Here is a 20,079-nt window from a genome sequence, read left to right on the forward strand (position 1 = left end):
TACAAAGTCAGCACTCTTATTGTTCCCATTTTACAGATGAAGAAACTCTGGCATGAAAAGTTTGTCACTTGCCTGAGATAACTAACTCTAAAGGAGAGAACCAAGATTAAGCAGAATAAGAGACTGAGCTGTGGTAAGTTAAAAATGAAGACTACCCCTGATCCCAGCGGGAGTTCTGGAGCTGGGGTGGCCTTTCATGGGCGTCTCACGTTGAGGCCAAATAACTTCCATCCCCAACTCGTTCTACTCCATTCACACTGCGCTCTGTGCTGCAGACCTCTGCACGCCAAGACTGCTCCTGCCACACAGATTCACTTGACTCACTGTCCCAACCCACTAAGAGCTCTATTCAAGTGCGCCTTAACTAAGCGGCTTTTCCTTCCTATTCTGCACAAGACAGCAAGACCCCAGTCCCCTGTAACTATCTTATGCTGCTTTAGTGTTCTGCATTATGCTTGTAACAACACATTTTCTTGATTTTTCTATAGAAAAAGTCATAAGGATGTTAAGTGTGGCAAAACTTGAGTTTCACTCATTGCTATAGATGAGTATAGTGTCTCAAACAGAGCCTGACATACAGAATATACTCAATAAATAGGCTAGTAGTTAAGAGCATAGACTGTCTGGATTCAAATCCGGGCTCTACCATTTACTAGCCAGTGAACTCAGGCAAGTAATATACGTGTACCACACCAGTTTTCTCATCTGCAAAATGGGATAATAATAGTACACTTTTCTTAAATTTATATCAAGTACTCAATAAGTTAATATCCATAAGGCATTTAAGAGTGCCTGGTCTTTGGGAAGGGCTGTATAAATGTTTGACCATTTTTTATTGTATTGAAATACTTTGCTATGAGAAAATACGGTCCCTAATTTAAAAAGAAAAAGAACAATTCACAAGATAATACCTAACCATGTGTGTATTTACATTATATCAAAACACATAAAGTATGACTGAAGCATTGTGCTGTACACCAGAAACTGACACAACACTGTAAACTGACTGTACTTCAATAAAAAAAGGTTAAAAAAAACCCCACAAAAAAAACACATAAAGAAAAAATGACAGAATTACCAAAAAGAATTGGTTAATCCATAACCACGATGGAAGACTTTAATACACATCTAAATTCAGTTTGAGAGGAAAAAGCCCTTAACGTACACACTGTACCTGAAAACACAATTAGCTTGAGTTAATGGGAATATACTCTATAACCAAAAATTAGAAAATACACATTGTTTTAAAAAAAAAACCTGGAGCATTCATAAAATCTGACCAACTAATAATATTACATTCAGCTGGACATTAACAGAACACCACCTCAAAAACAACCTCACTCCCCACAAAAAAGTCACTGGTGTTTCCACCAGTTAAGAGGTTGCTTCTAATCATGGAAGAAGTCTAGGAATCAGCAGTCCACAGCTGACAGAGCCCATCTCTTAGAGAGCCCAGACCACTGTCATTTTTGCCACACTGGGGTTTTTGTCATCATGATCGAAATAAAGCTCTTCCAACTCTAGGCCTCGAGTTTATGTTCAAGAGAAGGAATAGGGAAGATGAACAGGAACTGGGTGAGGCTAACAAGCCAGACGATGTCTCCCCCAGTTACTTCTACCTGCTTCTCCTGCCAACAGAGTCGGACTAAGGCCTCTCTGGGCTTCAGGGATGCCTCCAAGGCTGAGTATTTTCAATACTGCTCATCCACAACTTGGAAAAACTGTTTTTCTTTTTTAAGAAAATAAATAGGGGCGAATGGACATTGAGAAAGAAGCTAAAAGTAACCACCATACTAGGACAGAAAGATTAAAAAAAAAAATTAGGTCCACTTACTTGATAGATATGCCATTAAATCAGAAAAAGGCAAACTAGCAAATATAGTCTAATTTTTACTATGATTAACTAAATCAGTCAGGAGATATTCAGAAATACCTTAATGAATATGCAATGTATCAGTATTTTTAGAGTAAATGATAATAAACATCTTACATACAAAACTATGGAACATAATTTAAGGTTTATTTTAGTGTAGGGCTATAGACACAAATCTTTATATGTAAGCAAAAGACTGAAAATTAATAAGCTAGTCCCCCACTCTAAGAATGAGATACTGATAAAGGTAACCCCACACTTGTAACATTTACACTTTTCATTCCCAGTTCAAATTACTCTGCGGCCACTCAGAGAAGAGCTGAGACCTCCTCCCCATGTTAAGGACAGTCCCAAGGTTCCCCTTCCATGGGACTTCTCACAGGTTAACCAAGACAGGACTCACCGAAAGCTTTTCCAAAATTAATCCCCTCACAGGTTTCACATCCAGGAATTTCATACTGTTCCTAAGGTAAGAGGTACAATGAAAGGCCTTCTCTCGTTCTTTATTCTGCAGTGAGTTCTCACAGTTTAAGGATTGTGGGGGAAATGGAAGGTGTGCCAATGCTGACGACATTCAGTGGGACTTTCTCACCAGAATAAATCCTCATTGTCTCTTACCAACTGAGAGAACACTGAAGGCTTACCCAGCAACTGCACTCGGAGTCTCTTCACCTTCTGCTCAGTAATGTAAGTGCCGGTGCTACAGGGTTTTCCACGGTCCTCATATACGTGTTCCTCTGCAGAGATTCCTCATGTGTGTTCTAAGGGGTGAGTGCCCTGAAGGCGTTTACATTCTGATGATACTCACAGGATTTCCCCCTTAGTGTGAGCTGTCACACAGCTCCCTAGATATCATCACTGCTATTCCCTAATACGTAATCCTCTGTGCACATTATGGTGAGTCTGAGCTGAAAGCTTATCACCAAGATTGGACTCAAGAGATTTCTCTCAAGAGTGAATTAACACAGGAGTTACTGAATATTACTCCATATTCAATAGACTGAAAGAATGGGGGGTCTCCTGAAGGCCTTTCTTCAGTGCTTTCATGGCAACCTTCTCAGACGGTTCCCAACAATCTGTCTCCTGGTACTCACACTATGCATGGCCTCATCCCGCAAGGTCTCAGGACTGGTCTGCGTGACCAACACCATAAGGAAGAAGTGACAGCATGTGCTTCTGAGGCTGGGTCATAAAAGACAATGTGGCTTCTGCATTAGCTCTTCTTTAAATCAGATGCTTTGGGAGGCGCCTGCTTCTACATCATGAAGATACTCAGCCCGGTGGAGAGTCCTAGACAGCGAGAAAATGAAGGTTCCCTGCCCACAACCAGCACTGACTTGCCAGGCATGTGCACGAGCCATCTTGGAAGTGGACCCTTCAGCAGTAAAGACACAGATGACTGTAGCTTCTTTTGACATCCTGACTACAACGTCATGAGATCCTGAGCCAGAAATGCACAGCTAAGCTGCTTCCGAATTCCTGACCTACAGCTAAGAAACGTTCGTTGTTTAAAGCCACTATGTTTTGAATGGAAATCTGCCACGCAGCCACACGTAACTCAGATAACAAGTTGTCTGAGAGCTAAGCCGATCAGTGAACGCTTTCCAGTTACTGCAATCATATCCACCTATTGTGGATTCTCTTGTGCACAGAGAGGTACGAGTTAGTGGTGAAAGATTTTCCACAATGATTACACTCATAGGGCTTTTCTCCAGTGTGAGTTCTCACGTGTTTCTTAACAGCTGACAGATTATTAAATGCTTTCCCACAGTTACTGCATTCGTAGGGTTTCTCCCCGGTGTGAATTCGCTTGTGCACAGTAAGAGAAAAGCTACTGCTAAAGGATTTCCCACACTGGTTACACTCATAAGGTTTTTCTCCAGTATGAGTTCTCATGTGCTGCGTCAGATAGGAGCTCTTCCGAAAGGTTTTCCCACAATCGTTGCACTCGTAAGGTTTCTCCCCTGTATGGATACTATTGTGCCCAGTAAGGGAGGACCTCGTGCTGAAGGCCTTGCCACACTGATTACATTCATGGTGATTCTCCCTCGTATGAATTCTCTTGTGGCTTTTGAGGTTACAACTGGTGCGGAAAACATGAAAACATTGGTTACATTCATAGGGCTTTTCTCCAGTGTGAATTCTCACATGCAGTCTAAGGGATGAGGGGTCGTTGAAGGCCTTCCCACAGTCATTGCATTCATAGGGTTTCTCTCCATTATGTATTCTCTTATGAATAGTAAGGTAAGATCTACTGCTGAAGGATTTTCCACATTGATTACAGTCGTAGGGTTTTTCTCCAGTATGAATCCTTTTGTGCTGAGTAAGGTTAGATTTTGTGCTGAAGACTTTAAAACACTGATTACATTCATTGAGTTTCACTCCAAGATGACTTCTTTCCTGTTAAGAGATGAATGAAAGCTAAAATTTATAATATTTTAAAAATACACAATGCTGCTACACAAATTCTCTCTCCCAAGAGTTCTGTTATAATATCATAACTGATGTTTTGGCTGTCTATTTTAAATGCTTGTTATATGGCTTCTGCCCTCCTTGAGCTCTTAAAAGTTAAAGAAGATAGATGCACTGCCACAAGTCCTGATCACATTCACAGAGCATTTTCTGATAAGTTTAAGAACATTTCATGTTTTGACAGTCACACTTTAAGAAATAATTACTTGTGGACACTCTCAGCAAAGAAACAAGTCTGGAGCTAACTTACAGTTTTCACCAAATGTACAACTGGTTTAGTTATCTCTCCTGAGACACCATTATCTCATGTGTATATGACATTTCCCTTTAATTACTTTCCTATTTATTTTGTGGCTTTTCTAACATACGGAATTCTCCTACTGTGAAAAACCAGAAATCACCCATGTTAGTCTTACCACTTTCACACCATTAGAATGTCCTTTTCTAAAAGCATGCTTCTTAGGAGTTAACCATTTGGCTTTAAGTACAGTCTCCAAATCTGAAACAAATTGAAAAGAAATTTAAGTTGATGGAGAAAATAAATACTCAAATGCACACACGAGGGATTAGGGTTTTTGAGGAGGTTTGCAATGAAAGAGGCATGCTTGGGCAATTATAGGTATTAAAAAAGGATTCTAAAAGGATTGAGATTGATCAGAAATTTACAAAAGGAAGAAGTATCAGGAAGGCAAAGTAGGAAGGAACTGGATAAATAACTCGTATGAGACTTATATTTAAAAAGGAAAAGAGACATGTCACTTTTTTTCTTCGAGTCCAAACGAAAGTATGAGATGTTAAACATAAACTTTAAAAGGAAAGAAAGAAGGTGCACGAGGAAGCTCACACCAAATGTTCTTGACTGTCTCTGTCAGAAAAAAGGACATTTTACAAAGTTCCCCGACTGGCATTTCCTGATGTAATACTCCCATGCCCTGAATCACTGGCCGGAGCTCTTCCTCAGAGACTACTCCCCATATCCACCTAGTGCTCACCTGGACTGGTGCCTGGGAGAATTCCTCTCTCCTCTGCCATCACCTTGTCTTCTTGCTCCAACTGGGAGATCAGACTGGGTTTATCAACATGATACCCTATTTATGGAGAAAAGACACGTAGTAGGGGACCGTGCAGGTGACAAGCAACTTCATGAAACTGAAGCCAACAATCCTGAAAATGTGCAAGTGTGGCTACTGAATTTAGTAAGTCTCAGGAAACAAAAATACAAGCAACCTGATTCAATACCAGGGAGATAGGTCAAATATAGTACCAGAGTCCATGGCCAAGTTTAAATACACACTTCAAAGCTATAAAGCTTTTAAAAGTCAGGGTAAGAAATAAATACGCAGTTCATTAGGGAAGGCATTAAAGAGAAAGCTCTATGGTGCTGGGACAATTGAATGCATGTAAAGGAATGAAGTTGGATACCTTCTCTAAACCATATAAAAAATTAACTCAAAATAGATACAAGATTAAACTGAAGAGCTAAAACTAGAAAATTCCTGGAGGAAAACAGAGGTAAATTTTCAAGACCTTGAATTTGGCAATAATTAGGTATGATACCAAAAGAACAAGAAAGAAAAGAAAGAAGTACATACATTGGACTTCATCAAAATTAAGACTTTGTGTATCAAAGTACAGTATCAAAAAAACAAAAATATACCATAGAATGGGAGACATCATTTGCAAATAGGGTCTAGTATTCAGAATATAATAAACCTCTACAATCCAAGAACACAAAAGATAAACAAACTAATTAAAAAATGGGCAAAGAACCTGAAAAGACATTTCTCCAAAAACAATACACAAATAGCCAACAATTACATGAAAAAATGCTCAATGATTAGTAGTTAGGGAAATGCAAACCAAAACAGCAGTGAGAACAGGGAGATACCACTTCATACCCAAGGGGACGGCTATAATCAGAAAAACAAGTGTTGGAGAAGATACAGAGAAATTGGGACCGTTGTAAACTGAGGCTGCTGCTGAAAAAAGTTTGGCAGTTCCTCAAAAAGCTAAATATAGTAATATAAAACCCAGCATTCCATTCCTAGATATACACCCAAGAGAACTGAAAACAAGTGTGTAAAGAAAGACTTGTACCCAAATATTCAGAGCAGCATTATTTACAACAGCCAGTAAGTGGAAACCACCCAAATGTTTACCAACCAATGAATGGATAAACAAAATGTGGCATATCAATAAAATGGAATATTATTCAGTAATAAAAAGGAATGAACAATTTGCTATAACATAACTAAACCTTTAAACATTGAGTCGATGAAAGAAACATATAAAAGATCAAACATTTTTTAACTCCAATGATACGAAATGTTTTGAATAGACAAATCCATAGAGATAGAAAGCAAATTAGTGGTTGCCCACAGTGGGGAGTAGGGAGGGTAATGGGTACTGACTATTTAATGGATACAAGTTTCTTTTAGAGGTGATGAGAATGTTTGAAATTAGACAGTGTTGATGGTTGCAAAAACCTGAATATATCAAAAGCCACTGAAATGTGTACTTTAAAATGATGAAAATGGTGGATTTCATGTTATATGAATGAGAGATACCTCAAATTTTAAAAAAGGCTTGTTACCTGAATCATTAAATAAATGTAGGAATGATGTCAGGCTTACCAAGCGACGCCAGGTTCCTGCAGTTCTCCAGCATCACATCCCTGTACAGTGTTCGTTGAGAAGGGTCCAGCAGGGCCCATTCCTCCTGGGTGAACTCCACAGTCACATCCTCGAAAGTCACCAAGTCCTGAACCATCACAAACATCGTGGTTTAGCCAAGGACCACCCCCAGCACAGCTGACAGGAAGAGAGCCAAGGATGACAGGCGAAGGAACGGTGAATCCAAAGCAGAAGATGTACTGGTAGGGTTTGAGCTCTGCTCTCAACTGCTCCTAGGCTCAGCCCCGAATGCCCATCTCCTGTCTACTTATGCTCACTCCCAAGGTGCAGTGGCCTCTAACACACAGGTGATTTTCTTTTCCAGTGAGTTTGTGAAATTCTGCAATCGAATTCGCCTCAATCTCAAAGGTTGGGTACATGCCTAGGACACTGCAGAAATTAGAGAAATACTTGGTAAATGTATGAATGATGCCCCAATGGCCATCATCAACTGTTTAAGTTTAGGACACAGTCATGTCTTTCCTTAATTTCCCCTTAAAACTCCCAGCAGAACATGATGTAGACAGTGACCCTGTAGGAAGCCCTGCGTTGTAGGAAATGCTGATGTATGCTGACACTGTTTGGGCTGCCCTGAACTCTCCCTTGGATGCCTGAAGACCTGATTTGGCTCTGAGACTCCAGGTCACTGAAGGATAACAAGTCCAACTTCCGGTCAAAGGAATAATGATTTGGAAAAAGGAGTATCTGGCTCACCTGTAACCAGCTTGTCAGGAAGCCGTTAGCCAACCCGTCCTGCTCCAGGTATCCTTTTGGAGGAGAAGCTGGGTACAGGGAAGACTGAGCTGGAGAAGAAGAAATGTCACAAGAATCCAGGCTCGCCCCCTGTTCTCACACTCACAGATCTGGAGGGTTCCCCACCTACTTGTGATTGACTGTATCCCAACACACACACACACACACACACGCCCCACCTACTTGTGATTGACTGTATCCCAACACACACACACACACATACACACGGCACACCCAGCTTCCATAGGAAACCAGAATAGAGCACAGTCTCATGCAGGGCCAGAAAACAGGGCCAAGGATCTTACTGCACTGGAGGGAAAGATAACTATTTCCATTTTGCAGATGAAGAAACTGAAGTCCCAAAGGACACCACTGTTATTTTTGTGTATAGAAAGTGTATAGAAAGAATTCAAAGTATAATTCAAAAGCTCTCACACATTCAGCACACAGGTGACATCTCCTCAGATACTCAAACCAGCTAAGTCCCAAATCCCAAGAACCACAGAGCCAGGCACAGTGACCTTGGGGCTCCTGGGGTAACATGCCTGCCTCACCTGCTCAGCCCCTTCCCTCTACCCGCTCTGTGGTGCAGGGGCCTTTAATATCTGGACTCTGAGGGCTGGTCCCCAAACTCACCACAAGTAGAGGACAGAACCATGGCCGCCATCTTGTGACTCAGACAGTACGTTCCTCCTCTTATCCCCACAGTGCACTCAGGACAGGGCTCTGGAATACATGGGAAAGCACAAAGCATCTGCAATCAATCTCCCTCTCTAGGCTACTGAGGACGAATCTTTCTTAGCTTTTCCACCACGTCCTCCTTCAAAATGTAATGTATTTTAATAGTGGGCCTTTATTTTGCTTAGCAGGTGGTGAACTCAGGACCACATGATCATAAAACTTGTCCTCCTCTGCCCACAATGGTGGCTACTACTCCACCCGCCTTAAAACCTCCGCTTGGCTGAGCCTCAGGGCATATTCTTCCCATCCACGTGGTTGTCACAAGCACATTCCCAGTGACAATCCCTTATTCACTGCAGACTCTGGCCCCTGACTCCCATTATTCTTTCAACCTCCCGTCCCACCTCACTCGGATGGCGTTAGGGCATATGGGGTGACCCTCACGAGTATTACACACCTGTCCCCACTACACCTTGGCCACACAATTCCCTGGGCACCACCCTAGACGTTGTCATCACCCAACGCAATTCTGCCATCCAGAACAACAGGTCAGAAATCCCCCTCTCTGGAGCCAACCTCCTAAACTTCGACCTTGTTCATTCATGGTTTTCTTTCACTGTATGTATTCTTCTCCCACACACAGGACTCAGCCCACCCAGTCCCCTACTCTCCTGCTAGAGCCACCTCCCCTCATTCCATACTTACCCCGCTTGGATCTCACTGTCCCTCATTTCAACAAATGTCCTTATCCCCACCTCCCCCTTTCTTCTGGCCCAGCAGAACTCCAACCAGGCATGACTCCAATCATCTGTCTGCTCCAGCAGCCTCACAGATAAATTTTACCAAACAGTCAAAGAAGAACTAATATCAATTCTTCTCAAACTCATGCAAAAAATAGAAGAGAGAATTCTTCCAAACACAGTTTACAAGGAAAGTATTATCCTGATATTGAAAACCAGGCAAGGATACCACACACACACAAATTACGGGTTCACATCCCTAATGAACACAGATGTAAAAATCCTCAACAAAATTTTAGCAAACCAAATTCAACAATAAATTAAAAGGATCATATACCCTGATCAAGTGGGATTTAGTCCAGGGATGCAAGGATGGCTCACCATCTGCAAATCAGACAACATAATACACCACATAAACAAAATGAAGAATAAAAATCATATGATCATTTCAACAGATGTAGAAAAAGCACTTGACAAAATTCAACATCCATTTATGATAAAAACTCTCCACAAAGCAGGTATAGAGGAAACATACCTCAACATAATAAAGGGCATATACGACAAGCCCATAGCTAACATCACACTCAATGGTGACAAGCTCAAAGCTTTCCCCCTAAGATCAGGAACAAGACGAGGATGCCTACACTTTTGCCACTTTTATTCAATATAGTACTGGAAGTCTTAGCCAGAGCAACTAGGCAAGAAAAAGAAATGAAAGCCATTCAAATTGGAAAGCAAAAAATAAAGCTTTTTCCCTATTTACAGATGGCATGATTTAATATATAAAAAACTCTGAAGACTTCATTAAAAAAATTTTGAATTAATAAACAAATTTAGTAAAGTTGCAGGATACAAAATCATTACACAAAAATCTGTTGTTTCTTTACACTAATAATGACCTATCAGAAAGCAAAATTAAGAAAACAATCCCACTTGTAACTGCATCAAAAAGAATAAAATACCTAGGAGTAAATTTAACCAAGGATGTGAAAGATTTATATATTGAAAACCATAAGACATTAATGGAAGAAACTGAAGAAGACACAAATAATAGAAAGATATTCTGTGCTCATGGCTTGGGAGAATTAATGTTATAATGTCCATACTACTCTAAGCAATATACACATTCAGGGCAATTCCTATCAAAATTCCAATGATATTTTTCACAGAAATAGAACAAACAATCCTAAAATTTCTATGAAACCATAAAAGCAATCTTGAGAAAGAACAAAGCTAGAGGCATCACACTTCCTGATTTCAAACTATATTACAAAGCTACAGTAATTAAAATAGCATGGTATTAGCATAAAAACAGACACATAGATCAAGGAAACAGAATAGAGAGCACTGAAATAAACCCACTCACATGTGGCCAATTAATTTATGACAGAGGAGCCAAGAATATACAATGAGGAAAGGACAGTCTCTTTAAAGAACACTGCTGGGAAAACAGGACAGCCGAATGCAAAAGAATGAAACTGTACCACTATCTCACCCCATACACAAAAATTAACTCAAAATGGGTTAATTAAAGACTTGAACATAAATCCTGTAACCACAAAACTCCTAGAGGAAAATGTAAGCTCCTTCACATGGGCAATGATTTTTTGAATCTGACACCAAAAGCAAAAGTAACAAAAGCAAGAACAAACAAGTGAGACTACATAAAACTAAAAAGCTTCTGCACAGCACAGGAAACCATTAACAAAATGAAAAGGCAATCTACTACATGGAAGCAAATAATTGCAAATCAGATATCTGATAAGGAGCTAATGATAAAAGTATACAAAAAAATCACACAACTCAATAGCAAAAAAAGAAAAAGTTAGATTAAAAAATGGGCAAAAGATCCCAATAGACATTTTCCAAAGATGACATACAGATGACATGAAAACACGCTCAGCAACAGATACAGGAAAAAATGCTCAACATCATTAATCATCAGGAAAATGTCAATCAAAACTATAAGATATCATCTCACACCTGTTAGAATGGCTACTATCAAAAAGACAAGAAATAGCAAGTATTGGTGAGGATGTGGAGAAAAGAGAACCACAGAGCACTGTTAGTAGGAATGCAAACTGGTGCAACCACTCTGGAAAGCAGTTTGGAGGTTCCTCAAAAAATTAAAATAGAACTACCATGTGATCCACCAGTTCTACTTCTGGGTATTTATCAGAAGAAAACAAAAAACACTATTTAAAAAGATACAGATAGGGAGGGTATAGCTCAATGGTAGAGTGCATGCCTAGCATGCATGGGGCCCTGGGTTCAATCCCCAGTATCTCCATTAAAAATAAATAAATAAGCCTAATTATTCCACCCCAAAAAAAGCTATAGATATATCTCCATGTTTATTGCAGCATTATTCACAATACCAAGATACAGAAACAACCTAAGGATTCATCAATGAATTAATGGATAAAGCAATTGTGGTATACATACAATGGAATATTATCCAGCCATAAAAAGAATGAAATCTTGTCATTTGCCACAACATGGATGGACCCCGAAGGCATTTTGCTAAGTGAGATAAGTCAGACAGAGAAAGACAAAAATAGAGTGATCTCTCTTATACACAAAATCTAAACAATAACAACCACAACAAAATCAAGCTCAGAGATATAAAGAACAGACTGGTGGTTGCAAGAGGTGGGGGATGGGTAGGTGGGAGAAATGGGTGAACTGTGGGTTTTTTAAAATTTTCAATTGAATTAAAAAAATTTTTTTAAAGAAAGAAATGTTCTATATGTCTCTGTCCAACATGGCAGGTACTAGTCACATGTGGCTCCTTGAAATGTGGCTAGAAGGACTGAGAAAATCAATTTTTTAATTGCATTTTTCATTGGTTTAATTGAAATAGCTACATGTGGCTAATGGCTAATGCAGTAGACAGTCCAGCCCTAGGCACACTCAGGTCTGACTTCTTCTGGCTTGTGGAGAAGGGGCCCTGTGAGAGGCAAAGTGGGGTGAAATGGGGCCCGGGTGCGGGGAAGGCTGCGGGTTCGCACAGACAGCAGCTGGGAGCACAGTTTAAGTGTCCTGTGCCATCTGACAAATGCACATGTGAATGGAAACGCCATTACACTCTACAGTTCTAAACTCCCAGGTATCTTCTTTCTACTTCTTTCCAACTCCACAGCCATCACGTAGGCTTAGGGAACAATCATCGTACTCCTAAACTTCTCCCTAACATTGCCCATCTTGCCTCTCAAGTCTTCATTCTTAATCCTGAAGTCCATTTTAACCCACGTGCATAGGTCAGTCAGCCTTCTGCTCACACCTCTTCGGTGTCTTCCCACTGGTCTCAGAACAGAGTTCAAAGTGATGCCTGATCTGGTCCTGCCTGCCCACCTCTTCAGTCTGGCTCACACCCCTTTCCCTTGGTTGGCTTGGCTCAGCCACCCCTGTCTTATCAGGTCAGGGAGCACACCAGGCTCTCTGCTGCAGAGGCTGTCCGCATACACTTCCCTCTGCCTGAAATGCTCGGTTGAGCCCTACAACTAGTGAAATCCAGTCCCGACTTTAGCTCTTTCACACAAGCATCAGTTCTTCTCAGGAGGGCTTCCCTGTTCCCTCAGGTTGAGTCCTCTGTGCCAAGCTCTCCCATCACTCTCGTCTTTAATTGTTTGAAATCCAAATTCCCTATTAGAATATAAGTTCCACAGAGGCAGGACAAAGTCTTTTTGGATCTCCAGGGTCCCTATGCATCTGGCCCAGGGCCTGGCTCATGGAGATGATGAACCATCCTGGTTTGCCTAGAGTCCTAGTCCTAGTTTTGTTAGAACAGGCAGATAGCTAGATATGAGCAGAGAAAGGGGGGCACGGCCCAAATGGCAGGAAACCATACATCTTGTAAACAACAGGGATCCTTGGGCAGACAAAGAAAAGCAGGAACTTCTGGACTGACAGGAAACCACATATTTTGGGGTGACAAGGATCCTAGAGACAGACAAAGAAAGGTGGGAAAGGGTAGAAATCTCTGGCATCTGAATGTAACCTTTTGTTCATTATGCCCTCGTTACAGTAAAATTAACCTTGTAAATAAGAAGTACCCATTATGCACCAATGTCATGACACTTTCGATCAAGACTAAATGACAAAAAATCCCTCTTCCCCTGGGTAAGGTGGAGCTGGAATTAAAATCAGGAAATGTGACCCCAAAGCCCTTCCTCCCAATGAATATTTTGCCCATTCATTTTCACACTTCAAATAACCAACTTGCCAAAGAAACTCAGTGCCACTTCTCACCTGAGTCTGCCCGTTCTCCCCTTGAGAGTGTTCTATCTCTTAATAAATCCTTGCTGGGACCACTCAGTCTTGTCTCTGAATTCCTTCTGTGATGAGCCAAGAATCTGCTCTCTGGTAACAGTTTGGACCCTAAATGTCCTATGTCCTGGCAAACCCCTCAGTCCTAAATAAAAGAGGAAGGTTGGTTGTGCACTCAGAGAATATCTACTGCATGACAAGCAAACATTCCCCTTAAGAATGTTACAGGAAAGATAGAGTGAAAAAAGGCACACACATAAGCATATGCAATTAGTAAAACCCAACAATTAAATATAAAATTATTCAATATGATCCTCCACAAGATCAATCACCAGACTGTTATTTCAGAAAAGTTTACAGAAACAAAGTTAATTGTTATTAGAAGCCAAGGTGTAGAGCACAATCTTTGGAAACTACCGCCCTAGCCTTCAATCTGTTAGTTGTTGCTTAGTATTCCTCCAAGTGATTTTAAATCTCATTAAAGAGGAGAGGGTATAGCTCAGTAGTAGAGCACATGCCACGAGGTCATGGGTTCAATTTCCAGTACGTCCGTTAAATTAAAAAAACAATAATAAAGAAACAAACAAACAAACCTAATCCCGCCCCCAAAGGAACACAAAAAATAAAAATTGAAAAAATCTCATTGAGAAAAAACAAGACCAAACAGAAAACACTTGCTCAAAATACATCTGGTTGCTGGTCAAGTCATTTTTAAACTTCTGCTACTAATATAAATAAGTTCAAATTATTTTTCGCCCATGTGCCCCTGTATTTTGAATCTTTGTGGAGGATTCACAGGGCTTTCAAAGTCAAACTGAGCGGGATCTGAGGAACGCTGCTGAGTGTTCCTGCTAGTCTTTAGTGGGGTGACTTATGATACCACATATACACGTAAAAAATTTATATATTTATACTTATATATAAAATCCTGAATTTTTTAGTAGTATGGAATACAAATAAATCTGTATTTCTGTTTTACTTATTTATATTTACATGTCTGTTTAATGTGTACTTATTGTACATAACTGTATTTACTTAATTATTTACACACGCATAACCACACACCTTACTATCTTTCCCTTGAATATAATCCATCAAACATAAATAATTTTTCTGAAGATATCCTCACTCTTAGCGACAAGCTGTGTTTACAATCCGAGCACAGGGAAGGCCTATTAAGCAGTTCTGCGCAGCAGAGGCTGCTGGAACCTGTTGTTTCACAGTACTCACCTGGTCACACAAACCCACGGATCAGTGAAGACAGGGGAACCTGGAGGCTTGTTTCAACTCAAACTTGAGCTCCAGAGATGCTTTACTTGCCTGGGGTTAGGGGAGAAAAAGAAAAAGGGTATAAAGATTTCTTCTGAGGCCTTTTATAGGGCATACATAATACAGTTGCTGGATGGAAAAGCCACACTACTCCCTTTTTTGTATTAACTGTATTGATTTAACGTAATCGTTGGCCATGACTGGATTTTCCTGATTCCTGTCCAGCCATCTGCTCCCCAAGCGGGAGAAAGCAGCTTCATGCGGTGTGCGTTTGCCTTGCTCAACTTACTTGGCTGGACAGAGATTTGTTTGCTGACTCCCGACACTTTTAACACGACTTGTCACTCAGGGGCGCTAAAAGTGACTCCTCTAACCTTTAAGCTCCTTCAGGGCTTTGAAGATTTTAAAACCCTAGAGCAAGATTTCCAAACCTCGGCACTATTGATAATGCTTTGTCACGGGGACCCTTTAGTGCACAGGAGGATGTCCAGCAGGATCCCTGGCCTCCGCCCACTAGAAGCCACTAGCAGCCCCTCCCATTTGTAACAACCAAAACAATGCCTCCAGAAGTGACTAAAAGTCCACTAGGAAGCAAAATCACACCAGGGAAAGGTGATGGGGAGGGGCTTTCTGAGGAGTGAACGGCGGCGCCCAGAGCCAGGAGGAAATGGAGGCTATGGGCCGACCGCGGGAACAGCCTGAGGCCCCCAGGAGTGAAAACGGGGCTCACGGGGAAGGGGGAGGGACGCCGGAGCCCGTGACTGGGGTGCCCCAGGCCCATACCCCTCCCTGGACTCCTACGGGAGCCCCGGGACTGCCCGCCGCTCACAGAGTCCTGTCACTCGCTTTGAGGCCGAACGTACCACGTGAATCCCGACCCCCGCGGAGAAGACACCACACAGCGTAGGCAGCCACCTCGCAACTCCTTCCTCAGCACCACCCCGCACTTCCGCTTCCGGTCTCGGGCAGACAGCCCTGGGCTTCAATTTCCGGCGCCTGGCCGACGGGGACAGCAGGACGCCGTGGGGCTCCGGGTTGAGGCGGCTGTGGAGTCGGGCGGGACGGGAGGGCGGGTACCTTGCGCCCAAGTCTCGGACCAGGTGTTCTAGTTAGCTGAGTGCAAGGCTGGGCCGTCAGCTGCGTCAGCACCAAGGACTGAGACCACTTATAGGAGCGGGGCTGTGGGCAGGTACCAACTTCTGGGCGGAACCATGCCTGGAGGGCAGGGCTGTGGGCGGACACCCGTTCCGGGACGCGGCTGAGGGCGGAGCTATGGCTGGGTGCTGGACCTGGGGGGCCGTGCTAGGGCCTGACGGTGGGCGGAGACCAATTCCGGGGCGTGGGGGTAAGGCGGGGATGGGGCTGGAGTAGGCAGGGCGGGCAGGACGTTGATAAGAGAGTCAACTCCAGGGACAGGGGTGAAGGCGGGGCTTTCCATGGATTTCCCGGACTGTACAGGTAGAAGGATGCTAAACAAACAACTTTTTCCATGTTCGCAGGAACCCAATAAAACGACATACTCATATTTAGGAGTGTGCGTGTGTGTGTGTGTGTGTGTGTGTGTGTGCGTGCGCGCACAATTGCTGTTCTTAATTTTTTTTAATTGGATGATATATTCACATTTCTCGTTAACTTGCTGTCCCAAGCCAGTAGATAGGGATCTAAAGCTATTTCATTTTAACTTGGGGGGGGGTGTGCTAAGTCATAGATACACACATAGAAAATCTTCAAACAGTGGTGCAGTCAGTAGAATATTCTCACTCCCATAACCTTCCCCAGTCCTTTTGCCCAGAGATAAATATCGTTTTCTCTTCTAACCTTCCATATACAGCCCCTCCATATACAGTGTATATATGTATGTACAAGCCCAAGAGGGGTGTCCCCAAGCAAAAACTGAAGCTGATAAATTGTCTTATGCATCTGAATCTACTGAAAAGAGATTTAAATTTATGCTGGAGAGAGATGAACCAATGATAAACTACTGATAGGAATAAAACAAAGAAACCAGGGAATTTTACCATTTAAAAGATCCAAAGGAAAAAGTGAGAAAGAAAATATATTCATAATATCCTACCTGATCTGCCTCTGAATCAGATTCATGTCATGAAATGGTGAACATTTATGTAGTAAAACAGTAGACACTGACTTTTGATTTATCCTTATTTATTATATAATTATATTGGGCAATGGGAATTACGTTTTAAGATAGCACGAGAACTACATGCTAATTTTTTCAGAGACTGAAAGTAATTAGAAAAAGAATCAAAAGCGGAAAAGTGAAAAAGCTGTATAGGTAGCTAATTTAGAAATATAGAATTACAACCAGAAAAACAAAGAACTTGTTTGTGGGAGTCAGAGGAAAGACTGGGGGATGTAGTTTTTCATAAGGCTTGAAGTATTTACTTGAGATATATGTGTATAGACACACACAAACACCAAACACATTCCAAAGGGATCATCAAATTCTAGGAAGAATTTATTTTAAAAGGTTCACTTTGTGTCCATCAAGAGACAACTGGATAGAGAAGTTGTGGTATATTTATACAATGGAATACTACTCAGCCATAAAAAATAATAAAACCATTTGCAGCAACATGGATGGACCTAGAGATTGTCATTCTAAGTGATGTAAGGAGGAAAGAGAAAGAAAAATACCATATGGTATCACTCATATGTGGAATCTAAAAAAAAAAAAACCCCACAAACAAACTTACTTATAAAACAGAGACAGACTCATAGACATAGAAGGCAAACATATGATTACCAGGGGGGTGGGGGTGGGAAGGGACAGATTGGAAGTTTGAGATATGCAGATACTACTGTATATAAAATAGATAAACATGTTTATAGCACAGGGAACTATATTCAATATCTTGCAGTAACCTATAATGAAAAAGAATATGAAAAGGATTATATGTATGTATATGTATGACTGAAACATTACACTGTACACCAGAAATTGACACAACATTGTAAACTGACTATACACTCTAATTTAAAGAAAGTTTAATTATGGGAAAAAAGTATAAAAAAGAGAAATGTCTGAAATTAATATTCAAATCTCCCACCTCAACATAGTAAAAAAAAGTAGGAAAATAAACTTAGAGCAAACAAAAAGAAGATAATAATAAACATAATAAAAAATCAATGAATTTTAAAGAAGTGCAATGGAAAAAGTGATACAAAACATAAAGCAATATGAGAGGAAATAAAATCCTTAAATAAATATGTACCATGTTTATTAATGCTTATACTCTTGTAAAGAGTTCATTTTCACCCAAAGTACTCGAATCAAAGTAATAAAGTTACAAGCAGAATCTAATTTTAGACAGTAAAGACACTGATTCTCAAATTCACAGGAAAGGGAATGTTTCAAGAAAAAAGTACGAACTTTTCTGGAGGAAAAAAAGAACTATGAGGGAAAAAGTGAAAAGAGGAATATATCAGATACTCTCTAAACTTTGTTATTGAGGGGAAAAACCCAACAAACTGAAGAGGAAAAAAGGTAATCCAGGTTGTGTCAACCTCATGTATATATATGAAAGTTTAGAATTTAATGAAGCTGCCATTTCATGTAAGTTGGAAAATGATGATTTAAAATGACTTAAGGAGAATGCATTACAACTTTTAAAAGTTGGCTAACTACTGCTTTCAGAAAAAAACTAAGCCAAAATAAAAAATTTTAACTCTAAAATATCTAAAATAAAACATGGGGAAATGAGATGTAACTTAGATATTTTACCCAATTAAGTTTTTGCACTCACTGCTAAGTTAATAAAACAAAACAGAGAAGATACAATAAAGAATAATTTGAAAAGTTCTTAGTTATAAGAAGTGGTGGGATAGAGGAGTGGCTGAAGCAATAAGGATGTGCTTACTGTATACTTAATGATGGAAGAAATGGCTAGATTCAAGTGTAAAAGCTTTGAGGACAGCCATTAAAATGAGACAGAATGCCTACCTGTAAGTCTTGATGACTGAGGGTAGTTGTACACAGAGACTCCTAAAACAAGAGGTGAGAATTTCTTGATAAATAGAGGTAAAGCAGTTTTAGAATGAATAAACATATACTATTATGTATCTGACTGGTTTATTGTTTAAAAGCCAAATACGTGATAGAGACTTACGATATAAAACCTCAATGCCTATTTCTCTTAGAAACCATTTGCTTCCTTAAACCTTTCATAGAGTTCTTATCAGGTCTTATCAGAATAATGTAGCACTTTGGGGCAAAGATGCAGCCTAATAGCCCTTCACTGGAAGCCACGATGGAGGAGGGCCCCACGGCCACCATGACCGTGCCCTGGGTGCTGTGGGAGACGGGCAGGAAGGCGACCCAGACACTGCAGAACACCAGCATGCTGAAGGTCAGGAGCTTGGCTTCACTGAAGGTGTCAGGCAGGTTCCGGGCCAGGAAAGCCAAGGAGAAGCTCCCCAGGGCTGAGGAGCCAAGGTATCCCAGGACACAGTAGAAGGCGGTGACCGAGCCCTTGTTGCACACGGTGATGAGGTTCTTGGGCTCAGAATGTGTGTCCATCTCAATGGAAGGGGGAGAGGTTTCCAACAGACCCCACAGATCATCACTTGGATCAGGGAGCAGATGGGAATGACATAGTTAGACGGCACCTGTCACCAGCAGTCGCCTCCTGGTTCTGCCTGGTTTCATGGACTTGAATGCCAGAATCACATTGAGGGTTTTGGCCAACACAGTGGCAACAGCCACAGTGAACACAGCTCCAAATGTGACTTGTTGGAGGATGCAGGTGGCTGTATTGGGACGGCCAATGAAGAGTAAGGAGCAGAGGAAGCACAAGAGGGAGATGAGCAGGACGTAGCCGAGAGCCTGGGATGGAGTCGGCCGCACACCAAAGCTGTGGGCTCTTGTAGGCACTTGTCACTCAATTAAACCCAGAGTCTGTTGTCAGGGTGCCCAAAGCACAGCTGAGGACTCAACTCACTTTCTGCCCTTCTGTTTTCAGTCACTCTTTGGCCCTCTGTAATCACCCTTCCTTCTCCACCGCTTATAAAACTGCTCCATCAAAAGTGTTCCAGAAAGTCCAGAAAATGCCAGATTTTTCCTAACCTACATCATTCCCTTTCCTTCCTGATCTAGTGAAACAGTCCTTCCCCTCTGGCTTCTGTAACATGACACCTTTATTCCACCATTTATGTGTTTGGTACAAACAATTATGACACTTATTGAACAAATGGTTTACAAATCAAATGAACTTCATTAACAAGCAATGTTGTGTTTATTGAATAATTACAAATTACGATGTACCCCACGTTGTGAGGTGGACAAGTTTTGGTGACTCAGGACCTATTTCAGGGCAAAGGCAGTAAGATTGCT

The 20,079-nt window shown here is 41.2% G+C and overlaps 1 protein-coding gene across 5 annotated transcripts; it reads right to left on the minus strand.

Moving 5' to 3' along the window:
- Nucleotides 1-1,087: 1,087 nt before the first annotated feature.
- On the minus strand, nucleotides 1,088-16,048 carry ZNF558 (zinc finger protein 558). 5 transcript variants are annotated; one of them, XM_032465739.1, is made up of 9 exons: nucleotides 15,593-16,048; nucleotides 14,691-14,780; nucleotides 13,443-13,605; nucleotides 8,407-8,496; nucleotides 7,732-7,799; nucleotides 6,979-7,105; nucleotides 5,338-5,433; nucleotides 4,762-4,844; nucleotides 1,088-4,273 (listed from the first exon to the last, which is right to left on the minus strand). In XM_032465739.1, the coding sequence occupies exons 4-9, from the start codon at nucleotides 8,435-8,437 to the stop codon at nucleotides 3,491-3,493; spliced, it is 1,188 nt and encodes a 395-aa protein (XP_032321630.1). In that variant the 5' UTR covers nucleotides 8,438-8,496; nucleotides 13,443-13,605; nucleotides 14,691-14,780; nucleotides 15,593-16,048; the 3' UTR covers nucleotides 1,088-3,490. The 5 variants fall into 5 exon arrangements, with proteins under 5 accessions (XP_032321630.1, XP_032321628.1, XP_014415083.1 ...); XM_032465737.1 differs by having other exon boundaries at nucleotides 7,732-7,820; nucleotides 15,593-16,047; XM_014559597.2 differs by lacking the exon at nucleotides 13,443-13,605.
- Nucleotides 16,049-20,079: the final 4,031 nt, after the last annotated feature.

Source organism: Camelus ferus, chromosome 22 (genome assembly GCF_009834535.1).
Source record: "Camelus ferus isolate YT-003-E chromosome 22, BCGSAC_Cfer_1.0, whole genome shotgun sequence".
Taxonomy (NCBI): domain Eukaryota; kingdom Metazoa; phylum Chordata; class Mammalia; order Artiodactyla; family Camelidae; genus Camelus; species Camelus ferus.